Source organism: Talpa europaea (assembly GCF_964194135.1).
Source record: "Talpa europaea genome assembly, chromosome: 5".
NCBI classification, from domain to species: Eukaryota; Metazoa; Chordata; class Mammalia; order Eulipotyphla; family Talpidae; genus Talpa; species Talpa europaea.
Window position 1 is genome coordinate 94,522,740 of NC_140071.1, and position 13,907 is coordinate 94,536,646.

The following is a 13,907-nucleotide window of genomic DNA, read 5'->3' on the forward strand; positions in this document are numbered from 1 at the left end:
ACTCAGTGTGTTTTCCAAGAAGCGTGGTTTCCAAAGCGTAGGATCCTCAAAAAAAGCAAGCAAACAAAACCACCCCTGTTCTTCTCAACATACAAGTTACCTCCTCCTTTTGACGAAAAATTTCTGGAGAAGCAGGCTAGCAAAAATCGTACTCGAAGGCAAATCTTAGAAAGAGGCCTGACCAGCCAGCGGCCCGGCCGCCCGCCCGGAGTCGGCGCGCACGGCGGCGGCGGCCGGGGAAAGCTCAATGTCACCCGGGCGCGGGCGGCGGAGCTGCGGCAGCCCGTGCACGCGCGCCGCCCGCCGCGGCGCCTCCTCCGCGCACGCCGAGCCGGGCATCCCCGGCGCCGCGGCGGACAGAGCGGAGGCACGGGGTTCACCCCTCGGGGCCGCCTTCTTTCTCAGGCTGGGCCGTCGTAGGACCAAACGGGGTGCGGGAGTGACCCCCGCGACCCGACAGCCGGCGCCCAAGGCACAGTCGTCTTCCCGCAGGTGCTACCGCGTCCCCGTCCCGAGCCGCGGCTCTCGCCCGCCGCTGGGCGGTGGGGGTGGGGTAGGTGGGCGAGCCGGCTCCGGGAACCCTCGGGAAGGGCGGGGGCAGAGGAAGAGGCCCCTCTAGCCGCCTCTTCGAAACAGCGTTCCTTGTTCTCGATGGTCCCCGCGCGGCCCTCTTATCGAACGCCATTTCCGGTTCCTTTTAAAGGCCCCTCGCTGTGCGGCGCGGCGCGTGAGAGGAAGGTATAAATGGGAGCGAGAGGGCGGGACCGAGGAAGAAGAGGAAAAAAAACTAGCAGTAGAGGGGGCGGGGGAGGCGCAAAGGGCGCGCTCTCGTGTCACGTGACCGGGACGCGCCGTTCTTCCGTCGGCCATTTTAGGTGGTCCGCGGCGGCGCCATTAAAGCGAGGAGGAGGCAAGAGCGGCCGCCGCTGCTCCTTATTCTTTTTTAGTGCAGCGGGAGAGAGCGGGAGTGCGCGCCGCGCGAGAATAGGAGGCGAGGGGGGCAGGCCAGGGAGAGGCGCAGGAGCCTTTGCAGCCGCGCGCGCCTTCTCTGCCTTCTTGTGTGCTTCGCGCGGTAGAGTGGGCGCGCGGCAGCGGCGGGGATTACTTTGCTGCTAGTTTCGGTTCGCGGCAGCAGCGGGTGTAGTCTCGGCGGCGGCGGCGGAGGCAGTAGCACTATGTCGGAGGAGCAGTTCGGCGGGGACGGGGCGGCGGCGGCGGCGGCAACGGCGGCGGTAGGCGGCTCGGCGGGTGAGCAGGAGGGAGCCATGGTGGCGGCGGCGCAGGGGGCAGCGGCGGCGGCGGGAAGCGGAGCCGGGACCGGGGGCGGAACCGCGGCTGGAGGCACCGAAGGGGGCAGCGCCGAGTCGGAGGGGGCGAAGATCGATGCCAGTAAGAACGAGGAGGACGAAGGGTGAGTAAGGGGCTGCCCGCGATAGTCAGGCCCAAGTAGTCCCCCCTCCCCCTCTACATCCCCGCCATTAGGCCTCGTTCCCGCTCACCGCCCGCCCGCCCGGCCCCCATGCCGCCTCCCGCGCTGTTCTGTTCTCTACGTTGGGGATCCCCGGGGCCTTCGTTTCCTTCCCCCCTTGCCTGCTTTTCGCCCCCTCCCCCATCACACACGTTTCCACCTTTAGCCGTCACCATGCTACTCCCCGGCCCGCCCTCCTTCCCTCCCTCGCCTTGGGTCTCCTCCCACCGACTTAGCCGCCAGGATTTTTTCCCGCCTGTCCGGGGGTACCCTTTTTCTTTCCCCGCTGCGCCCTCGTTCCCCTTTTTTAGAAGACTTAGGTGTAGGAAAAAACGCAAACAGACACAAAAGCTTTTATGCCTGGGTAACTAAGGTTTATTTGGTGTTTAGCGCTCTGGCATTCCGAGACGATGCGATTCTTTGGGGTACGTGTAGGTTGACTACCTAGGCCTCTCCCGCCTCGGCTTCAGGCTGAATGTTTTTTTAATTTTTGGTGTTTTGAGTAAGTTTGGCTTCGATCTCTTCGTTTTCTCTCCTGCATACTGTCGCACGGTTTGCTTCTGTAGGCCCAACTTTTCAGTCTACGGAACAAATTGGGCCTGGTGAAATTTTCCCAGTAGCGTGTTTGTACCTTGGTTTTGCTCCGCAAGGATTCGTTAAGTTCCCTGTCGGCGAGGCCTGTGCTTCACCGGGGCTGTTCCACCTCTGGCCCCAGACGGCCCTTCCCCCACCCGCCCAGTTATTCTAACCGCGCACCCTTTTCGCGCCCTTAGCTCTTGGGTTCCCCGACTCTTCCCGCAGATTGTACTCTTCACTTACTTTTTCTGTGCAATATCCATTTGTTTGGTAGTCTTCACCTACCCCCCATTCCCCCTGCCCAGGAACCTGTTTTGGTCTCTCTTGACTTCTCCTTCCCGCTCTTACCCACTTAAGCCTACCAACCTTTTTTCATAAAATGAACAAATCCTGTATTGTGCTATGGCATAAGTTTTTTTTTGCAGGTTTTTAAGTACTAAGTTGCTTCTTACATTTGGAATAAGTGAATTTTACTAAAAGCTGCATTTAGTGTATTAGAACGCAGCATTTGGGAGCCGGAGCATAATAAAGGAGTTAGCAGGAGGGACTAAATCGGGGTTCTTGGTTGGGTTTTCTTATTCCCGTTAGTGATAATTGACCTTAGGTTAAAATTTACATTCCCTTTTGTAATGGGTGTGTGAGATGTCTGTCCGTCTTCCCCGTCCTTCCTTCCCCTCCCCCCCAAAACAAGGCGAAAGCTGTTGGTGGAAGGTAAAAGTAAAATGTCGGTTTAACCCAGTCTTAGAAAAATTTTACTTTATTGGGAAAAAGCACATGATTGGGGGTGGGGGTGGGGAGAGGAGCACTTTGTAAATAGGATTTAACAGTCTCAGCCCAGGCAGACACTTGTCAGGCTGTGTTGCTGGTTTTGGGATAGTGGAGGTGGGATGGGAAAGTAGCTTTTTTTAATTAAGCAGAACTAATCTTGAATTATGTAGAGCTTAATTTTACCAATGAATGCTAACTATTTGGAAACATGAGCCATTAACATTTTGGTTTTTGTTTTCTGAATTCTGTTCTTTGGACAGAGGCACCAAAATGATTAATGGTATAACTTTGTTGTTTGGGGCCGACTTACCTATTCTGATTTTTCAATTCACAAAGCAGCTGCCTTTGTAATTATCTGTTGAACTGAAGTGTAAATGAATTAAAAGTTTTTAACCCTAACAATGTGGAAAAACTAAAACTAGAATTTTGATTGGTTGCTGTACCGGTTGTTAATTCCCTAGCCATTCAAACTCCTCCCCACGACACACTGAAGCAGCGACGGCACAGCGGGAAGAATGGTAAAACTTTTAAATTTTATTTCTGTATTATAAAGGTTTCAGTAGTCATAACATGCAGAGGTTGTGTTGGTTAGTTGCCCATTGATCCCCAGGGAATTCTAGACATTAGCACAATAGGATATCTTGTACCTGGGATATAAAAGCTTAGGCATTGCCTGTGATCTTTGGGCAAAATTGATGCCATTATATGGTTTTTGGTCTGTGATAATGCATGTAATTGTGGTTTGGCCAATTAAAGCTTAATATAGCAGTAATGATAGTTTTATATATCTGGGCAAGAAAAATAGTTCTGTAAATTCAAATTTGGTGTTTGTTAAGACAAATATTTTGGATTTCTGAGATTAATGCTAAATGTGATGGTTACTTAATACAAAATCTTGCGTGTTTAAAATGTCTTGCATGTTATAATGGAATCTGTAGATGTCTAGAGTAAAACAATTTTTAGTGTTGTGTATATGTATTATGTAAAAAAGTGTGTTCTTTATAATCAGCCATATTTGTAAATATAACTGATAAGAATTGGATGTGTGTTATTCAGAGAGCTGATGTGTCTGACCTTCCACTACAGCTCTTATCAGATTTTCAAATTTCAGTGTGATTTGATTGGAATGTTAATTATAATTGGTTGACATGTATTTACAATTGCATGACTCCTCTTTGGAAGACTGGTAGGTTGAGTATTGTTCTTTTTATCTTTCTCTTTCCCTAAATGTCAATATTTCTGCCTTAGGATGATTTTTTGAGTTTTTTAGGCGTTTGTATTCACCACTGTTGTAGTTTAGAGGATCAGTAATTTGCAGATGGGTGACTTATGTTGGCATGAACTAAGTAATGTTTTCCATGTTATGTTTTAAGAGCCTGGTTGGAATAACATACAAGTTTTATTATATACTCGTTCACTGAAACCTATCCTGTTCTATATTGGACAGTAAGCAGATTAGAAAAAATAGGAAAGAGGGAGTAACAAAACAGGTTCAGAGTTTGACATACAGAATAAAATGCTTTTGAAGATGAGTCTTCTTTGGCATTGTGATAGTTTGATTTCACTGCCACCTATCTAGTGGCAAACTAAGATTAAAGTATAACTACTTTTCTCTGTGTCATTGAATATTTCATGTCTTATGTATACACTTATTTTCAGTAATTTGAAAGAACAATAAGCGTAGGCTCTGAAGGTTACTGTTCAGACTCAAGAATTATTTCTGTCCTGCTACTCAATCCTATAATGTAATGAGTTTGAGAGACCTCTTAGGAAAAACGGGCAGGAAAATATTTATAGTTAGTGTTTTAGCACATGATCAGTTTTCCACTGAAAATAGAATTTTACTGAAGTTCACTGAAGTTAAAAAATTTAACAAGTCTACTCATTTTTTAAAGTTTTAATATTTCATTTCTAGAAATTGTCCAGTCATCCAGTCTCATCTGTTACAGATTTTTCTTTTTGAAGAAAAGAACCTTAAGACCTTTAATCTTTTTGTGTCTATGTTCTTGCCCCCTTCCCCCCATCTGTTAATTCCTCCTCAGTTTGAGGGATGTTGGACAGTGGTTTCATAATCCAAAAAATAAAATAAAAATCATTTAATATGTGAATCACATTCTTGTGTGCATTTTAAAGAAATAACTTTAACCGGAGAAGTTACTAGTCTTACAAAATATTTTTAAAAATCTGTTATAGACTTAAATATTTTTCTAACATTAGATATAAGAATGAAAAGCTATTTCTGGGACAGGGCATGCCTGTTAATACTGCTAGTCAATGTTTTCAAAGTGTATTATAGGCCTTTAAAATAATTACTTATTTCCATAGTAAAAGCCTTCCTGGGTTAATCTCATTTTAATCTTTACAACTTTATAAGCAGTTGTACTGGAATTCCCCATTTTTGGGTGGGATTATGTTCTCTGCAGTGCTAGAATTCTTCTGGTTAGAAGAGTAGTGTTCTCCTTTAGCATTACTTAGTGTGGCAAAATATACATGCCATGTGGAGGTGGAGGTAGACATGTAAAAAAAATATCATTAGGGGAAAACTAGAGTATTGTGTTACCTTTCAGGCAATTTTACAAAGTAGGTATATTGACTTTCCTGCATTGGATTGGGCAGGAGGCAAAATAGTACCATTTAGTTTTCAGCAAAGTAGAGCAGTATTTCTTTAGTAACCATTATTAGCTCTGGCCCTGTAATCATTAGTATGTAAACCCAAGTGTGCTTATTTTGGAATTTTGTGAATTCTCTATATAGGCTGACTCCTGTTGAGTTTCTAATTTTTAAGGAATGGGCCTGTGAGTGTTTTCAGTACTTGAGATTATAATTTATACCCTAGTGTTTCTGGGGTACCCTGAACACTGTTTGCTTTGTAAACGATTCTTAGAACAATCTCATGGCAAATTTACTGGCCTTGATTCATAAAGTTGCATTACTATAAAGTTGTGACCCTGAGTCTGTAGGTCTGAATTTTATACTTTGGAAGCTTTGACAAAATATAAAATTGCAGAAATTGATACCCCCGAATCTTGATATAATGAACATAATACGGGATGGGTTAAATTCTTTTCATTTCAAATTCTTATTTGGCACTGTGACTTTTTAGGTTTGGAATTGGAGAATATTACTGAAATTGTTCAGTATTATTATTTTGAGATAAGTATACTTGCCTTAAACCCCTTCTAGCCCCTTTTATAAAGTAAGTGTATATTTACTATGTATGTTTAATGTTGCCTGAATATTCTGTCCCTTGGAAGGCTGCCCAAATATAAAGTTTTGAATCTATTTAGGGGTGTGACTTTATGACCAGTGTGAAGGATGACTAGTTGCCTTTAAGTGATAAAATGCTTGAGCATTTTAAAAAAGAATAGAATAACAACTTTTTCTATTCTACTTAAAACTACACTTTCTGAATGCAGATTCTCAAATGGAGTGAAACATGACCTGTGTTAGTCAAAGTTTTGACTAGTTTTCCTTCATAATTTTAAGTAGCTAGGGCACTGAACTGAATGCTAAAAGTGTGGGATCTGTTTCTGTTACTTCACTTTCAACAGTGTGGTCTCAGGTAATACAACGCGTTTGTTACTTGGTTCGCTGCTCTTATGTATTGGAAACAAAGCTCACCACAGGAAGATTGACTACATAGCCTGTTTTTATAGCTTGTGTGTATTTTCCGGGTGCCCTAATAGTTGATACTGCCAGTGATTTACTCCTGTGGAGTAAAGGTAAGCATGTTTTAGTTTCTGGAGTATTACATTGTACATTGGAGGTAGACATTTAAGACTGGGGGTGGGGTGAGGAGACTCATATTACTGACAGTGTTGGCCAATGAAGTGTTAGTGTTAAGTGTTGGATCATGTCTCCTTATTTAGATTTCAGACTACCACAAAACCCAAAAGTAGGAAATCCCCCCAGCCATACACTTTACTCTCATGAGGAGGCAAAACTCCTAGCAGATTGACTCAAAAAGCAACTAAGACTGTCATGAAGTGAATCTTAAAATTTCCCCCATATGCTATTAAAAAATGTGATTTTAAAGCATGCAAGATCATAAAAATTTTCAACAAAAGTGAAAATCTTTGAGTTTAGTGATCTCTAAATTGATTTCCAATGGATAAAAATTAAAAGAATTGTGAAGGTGTAATCTCAGTTAACCAGAACCTTAACCCCTAGGTTAAGAAAATCCCACTCCTTCACCTTTATAGGTGACGGTTATCATATAAAGCTGATTTGACAATTTATTTTGAAATTGATAATTTATTTTGAAATAAATTTGTTTTAGACTCATTTTTAAAGTATGGAGTAAGGAGATTTAATCAAAGGGACTAATTGTTTTATAGTTGTTAAAAGTTTGTCGTTATTTTTAAATGTATTTTTATACATTTTAAAATTAATACCATACCATGTGATAGTGCCTAATTAGAAAAAAAGGTAAAGCCCTCTCCCATTATAGCTAATGGTGACTTAAAAACGCAATTTGAAAAGAAAAATACTCATTTTTTTGTGTGCTGATGAGATTTCACTATACATTATCATTTTAGAGTTTTGAAGGAATGATTGCAGTGCTAATACAGAAGATTTATTTAAATAAAGATCAGTGCTGGATTTAACATTCCTCTAAAAGGTGACAGTGATTGGCCAGTTACATTCTTGAAATGTACATCCGATTGACATTGTCTTGTGTTTTTAAACTGTCAGAACTTGTTATGAAACCATGTATGAAAAACCATAAGTTGGTAGGAAGTCTTTGAAAGTTAAAAAGACTCCTTTTTTGGGTCCCTTTTCCCAGACTGGGAGGAAGAGTAATAACGGTCATCAAAAATCATACTTTGAGTAAGGTGTTTCATATTAAAGACTTGTTAGGGAAAGTACAGAGTTACCTCTGGAAGGTTAACCCTACTGATTTTAGTAGTACAGAAAATAAGGTTTTTTGATGTGAATAACAACTAAATCGCAAACATTTTTTACTGCTTAGTACTGCTCCATATGTATTGCCTTATTTTCAAATTCTTCGTAAAACTACTATTTTACATAAATACAGACAAGCCATCAAGATGATTTTACAAACTGTATTTTTAGGCGTTTTAGACAATACCTAGTGTATTTTTTACATGGAACATTTAAAACTTTTTGAGTTAAATCTGGAGCACTGAAAATAATCTAAGGGTCCGTTTACATAAAACTTAGGGTCCATTTATATAAAACTCACCCTTTTCTTCCTTAATGTTGGGAAATTCATGTAGGCATGAGCTTTAGTAAAAAATTAAACCATCAAGAAAAATGTAAGAAAAGTTGCTTTATTAAATCTATTTAGATTGTACACTAAATTTTTTTGAGCATTTAGGATGCATCAGACTATGTTCTTTGCCATTTAAATGGATTTTCTGGTTTATTCCTCACTACACCTATGTGGGTAGACTCTTAAGTTCTCTTTTTTAGAACTGTGGAAACAATCTTGGAATTTTTTTCCCTTAGGGTTGTTCAGTTAAATAATGGATATGGGGTTTAAACCCAGGCAATTTGACTAGGTGCCTCTAAGTTTACTTTATCTGAAAGAGAACTTCCCACGAAGCAGCCAAAATTCTTATATGACAAACCACACAGCATTTGGATAGTGATGCTCACTGAGTTGTATGACTGTGTCCTGCACTTAACAGAGGGTATAATGTCAGTATCTGTAAAGTGTGAGGCATTATTGTTGAGTGTTAAATTGAATGCTGTATAGCCTTTGGGTGCTAAATAACATAGGTAGGGGTACTAAATTTAATTTTGCTAATATATAATACTGTAGGTGAAGTGTCCTACATTTGAATTGGGATTATTGATTCACTTACAACTAAAGATATAAATATTAAACTTGTATTGCAGCAGTAGGCACCCACTTTGGTTGCTACTTGTCACCTTGTTTTAACTTGGCTACTTAGGATTTTTCTGAAGTTCTGTCTCTACTTCATTGTAAAGTGTTTGCACATCTCTGCAGGAGTGACAGCAACTTGACAGTTTGTATTCAAGGCAGCAGAGGTAATCTGGACGGACAATAGGTATTGTGCTTATTTAAGCAAGATACAGTAATATAAAACATAGAAAATTTAAATTGGTATTTTACACCCTCTTAAAATTTGAGGGGAGAGCATGTAAGAATGCTGGTGTTCTAAAGAGGCCAAATAAATTCCCATTTATCCAGAATTAAAATAACAGACTTTTTTTTTTAACTGTACTAAGCCATTGTATCTTGGTTTGCCTACTGAATAGTTTGGATGGTGTTAATAATGTTCCATTTAGTAAAGATAGTATGGATTTGGTACAGTTCTGTTTAGTATATTCACCTGTCTGATTTTCAGTTGTGTTACAACATTTCTTATTAGACGAAAAAACACCTTGAGACTGCCAAAGTGTTAGGCATTTGTTTCAAAGAAGAGCCACATGGGCCATTGCTCTGAGACTGTTTATACAAAATTAAACATTTGAGCTCTGGGTACCTACCTTACAGAATGAAAGGTGGGGAGTATGGGGAAGACAAAAAGTGAAAACTAGAAGTTCTAATATATCTAGGAAATCAGATACATTTGTGTATTGAGAAATAACACTAATTTTGGAAGACCCTATGGGCATGGTACAGTAGCATATTTTAATTCACCCATAGAGTATGAAATCATGATCACCATATTTGAGTAAGAAAAGCAGAAGTTTGGTGTACTATAGAAAAAAAATTTTATTCCTAATAACTGCAACTTAAAAAACACTTGGAGAGGTTAGGGAATACAGTCAGTGCTTTAGGGCAGGTGGAATACTCAGCACATTCCTAAAAGGGGCTAGACAGCTATAGTTTTACTGTGTATTTTGGTCTAATTTTTGAGAAATAGTGATCATTCTTTGGAATGTATAGATTACAGTTGACCAGAATTTTTAATATTCTGGATAAATGGAATTTGATTGTTTAGGTAGGATAGCTTCTATTTTAGCTCTAAGATAGGCATGTTTAACAATTTCTGTACTAAAGACTACATTAAAGGTGGGCGGTTTCTTTAATAAAGAACACTTCATTTGGGTCAGTTGGTGAATTAGTTTACTTATCTAATTAAGAAAACTGACTATGTTGTAAACATTTGGGGCTTGTGAATAATAGAACATGCCTCATTCTTGCTATAAAAATTTATGTTTCTTAGTTTAAATTAACTCTTAACTCAGTATAAACATTGCCTTGGTTAAAGGAAATCAAAACTAGTTGTCTGAGTATCTGAGTGAACAAAACCGTTTTCTCTGCTTTTTAACTTTAACATTTAGAAGTAAGACTTGTATTCAGCTTTAAATAATTTCAAACTTAAATTATTGAAAAATCTCTAATCATTACAGAAGTGGTAATTTAATAGTTAAATTTCAACTTGAAGTTACTTCTTACAGAATTTGCTAAGATGATACCAGTGTCCTTAGAACAGAGGGTAAATGTTGGTAATGAATTTTCATCTGTTAAAGAAGTGCTCTGAGATTTTTAGGTTGAAAAAATAAGGTGTTTAAGTCACTAAAATTGAATATTAGACGTGTTATTTGAAAGAAAATGTAATTGAGAAAACATTTTGACCCTCCCCCCCATGGAATTGGCAACAAATACAAAAAATGCCTATATGATGATGCTATGGATGTTTTGGTTATATTCATTTGATTACAGAATATAAAAAGATAGAGGAAGGCCTGAACATTAAATTAATGGTCCAGTTCTAGAATACATGTATAGGTTGAAAACTTACCTGATTGGGAATCACAGTATATATCTAAAGTAAAATACCTTAAATACCTTTTGCATCGAAAGTCAAATATAGCAGTAGAAGTAAAAACAAATTGTGGTTAAATAGTAAAATCGGTAACACCTCAGTTAATCTGGCATCTTTAGGGAAAAGCAAGAGGAGGAAGAGCTTATTCTAGGGACAAAATCGGCCTCTTTGCAAGACTTGACCTTAGTGGTAATACCCGAAATGTCCACAAGATGGAGATATTTCATGCTTTATTTTCTTTCCAGAGCTGGAATTCACTGTATCCCCAAACTACCCCAATTACAAAATTTGAGAAATTTTTAAACAAGAATGATTTTACTCCCATGGTGAAATTTTTAACCCTCATAACAAATTCTGACAGTTTACCCTTAAAATAAAAATAGCCAGTCTTGTCTTTGTAAAGGGTAGGTGGTAAATGTTGACTGCTGCAGGGGAGGAGGAGATGATGAAAAGGAAAGATAAAAAGAGTAAAAGTTGCTGTATCTGAGCTTTATGGCCTTTTACTAAAGATTTCACTTTAATTTGGGGGGGGGATTTAGTATTTTGATTTTACAGTGCCTTGGTGGTTTCCACTTACCACCTGTCACTTCTAATATTTTAAAAGTTTAAATGTTTTATTGCTGGTTAACTGAGGTTCTACTGTAACTAAGTCATTTAGATTAGTGGGTTGTGATTCAATGGATAATTCTTTTGTGTTCACTAAGTTGTTTACATGATTCATGATTTCCTTTTTTTTTTAAAGGACTCATAGCACATCCAAAAAACTGGTTTTGCACCTTGTTAGAATTTTCCATTTTATATGTTGAGGTTTTTGTAAGAAAATGTAGAGAGGAACTACAACATACATACTATTTACCTTGATCATTGGGGACTGCGATAGCCTTTTTAAAATTTAATGCAGATTTGGAAGATAAATTTGAAATAAAAATTATTTATTTTGCTGTCCGATATTTAATTTGTAATTGAGGGAAGACTGAATGTATTTTTACTTTGGGGAGGCAAACTGATCTAATTGACTTAATTTGCTGCTTGCTTACTATTTTGTAATTATGCAGTGCAGCATTAATAAGCAGAGGTTTCCAAAACTGGAAATAGGGTCTTACTGAAATGTGATTTTATAGGAAGAATGACATTTAATAATACTGCCCAGTAAATTGGTGCAGTTTGGTAAAGAAATTTTGTTGATATGGGTGATAAATAAGGCAAAGTTTGATATTTAAAAAAATTTAGCATTTTAATACTGCTTTTTGTCTTTACAGGAAAATGTTTATAGGAGGCCTTAGCTGGGACACTACAAAGAAAGATCTGAAGGACTACTTCTCCAAATTTGGTGAAGTTGTAGACTGCACTCTGAAGTTAGATCCTATCACAGGGCGATCAAGGGGTTTTGGCTTTGTGCTATTTAAAGAGTCGGAGAGTGTAGATAAGGTAGTGTGTTGTGTTCTGTTCAGTTAATATAAAATACATGGATGGTTGACTACAATTATTTGATCTTTATTTGCTATTTCTCCTTTTGCAATTAGGAAAAAGGAATGACAGCTTTGTGCTTGTATATTTAATGATGGGGGAGAGTCAGATTCAAGACTTGTTTACTTTTTGTGACAGGCTCTACTAAATTGAAATTTTAAACTCCTGAGACTTAAGACATCTAACTAAAAGGGTGTTCTGACAAGTTCTTACGTGAACAAACTGAAATTTATTAGGCAAAAAACTTTTGCGTATCATTTTAGTCTTGGGCTGGGGGAAGTCTAAAAATTCTGTTTATTTTGCTAACATTTTCTTATTTGATTAAACTTGTGAGGGCCTCCTTCATTCTTACCTTTAGATTTAAACACTGGTGTATATTGTCATATTTGACATCACATTTTGACGTTTGAGTCATGAGTTATTCAACATGATTGGCATTAGCTGTATTTGTAATTTTTAAGTAAGTTAATACTCTCTGAACTTAAGGTAAACATTTTTAAAATGAAAAACTTGAATTTCCTTAGGTCATGGATCAAAAAGAACATAAATTGAATGGGAAGGTGATTGATCCTAAAAGGGCCAAAGCCATGAAAACAAAAGAACCTGTTAAAAAAATTTTTGTTGGTGGCCTTTCTCCAGATACACCTGAAGAGAAAATAAGGGAGTACTTTGGTGGTTTTGGTGAGGTATGTGATAATATTTTGACTCAGTTTTTGTCATTTGGTGTTGAATGTAATTGTCACAGTAGAGGTGGTTCACTTGAGTTTTTTAAAAATTGTCTTAAAGTTTGGACAGATTATGTGATTTATTTTGAAATAATACTGTAAATAGCTTATTAGACTTCTAAAGGTTAGATTACATTTTTTCTCCTTTATTGAGTAATTACTATTTGCATATATTGCTAGGCCCACAAGATACACAAAAGATGAGACACATTTTTTTTTAAGTTTTATTTATTTAGATAAACACTGGGTACAGTCAGAAGTGAGGGAGGGTGAGAGAATTCACCAGAGCTGGAACAGAACAGGCAGACCGATGAAATACACTGCTGAGGGGAGCAGTGCAGCAGGAGAGGTCTGTGCATCATATGGGACCCTCGCTGGTGGCCGGGGATCGAACTGGCGCTGCAGAGGCTGCGGGCAGCTTCGCAGCCCAGTGCTCAGCCACTGCACCACCAGGATAGGCCCTGAGACACATTTTTATCTTGAGGAATTTATTGGTTTAAAAGTAGTAAAAACAACCCGAGGAAGAAATCCAGATTGAGTTACCCGACAGAAGGAGCTGGTTCAGAATATAAGAATGAAATGAATTAAGAATAGTGTTGGAGTACTTTCTCAATTTAAATACATGTATATGTGCACCTGTTATACTGAAGGCAAGACTTTTGTGGCCTTAGGCTCCAGATACAGCATACTGGCATCTTTTGCTTGATTGAACAGAATGCATGATGCATGTTTTGGTTTTACTATTTGGGAATTGATATATTTACACAAAAATCTAGATATTGTTTCAAACACTTGCAAGAGCAAGCAACATTGGGTCTCCCTGGTGGCATAAGGGGTTAAGCACAGCACTGTGAAGCTATCTGCAGCCTCTGCAGCATGAGTATAATCCTTGGCCAGACAGGGAGCTACCCACATGGTGCTGGAGACCTCTCCTGTCTCACCTGCTGCTCCCCTCAGCAGTGTATTTCAGTTATTCTGCCTGTTCTGCTCCCTGCTCTGTCTCTGGTGAATCTCTTCACCCCCTTTCCCCCACACCTCTGACCTGTACCCCAGTTCTTGTATGTAAATAAATCTTTTTTTAAAAAAGCAACACTGGTACTACATTTGCATGGCATTAGCCATTTCATGAGTAGTGTC

The 13,907-nt window shown here is 39.3% G+C and overlaps 1 protein-coding gene across 4 annotated transcripts in view; it reads left to right on the top strand.

The window, feature by feature from the left end:
• Positions 1-1,175: 1,175 nt before the first annotated feature.
• Positions 1,176-13,907, top strand: part of HNRNPD (heterogeneous nuclear ribonucleoprotein D) — a gene marked incomplete at both ends in the record, with an annotated part of 15,182 nt that continues 2,450 nt past the window's right edge. For 2 of the 4 annotated variants that reach the window (XM_084234073.1, XM_084234075.1), the window contains 4 exons: positions 1,176-1,411; positions 3,274-3,330; positions 11,838-12,006; positions 12,570-12,731. In XM_084234073.1, coding sequence (XP_084090199.1) covers positions 1,176-1,411; positions 3,274-3,330; positions 11,838-12,006; positions 12,570-12,731 — 624 coding nt within the window. The remainder of the gene's footprint in view (positions 1,412-3,273; positions 3,331-11,837; positions 12,007-12,569; positions 12,732-13,907) is intronic. The other 2 variants (XM_084234074.1, XM_084234076.1) reach the window with 1 other exon arrangement.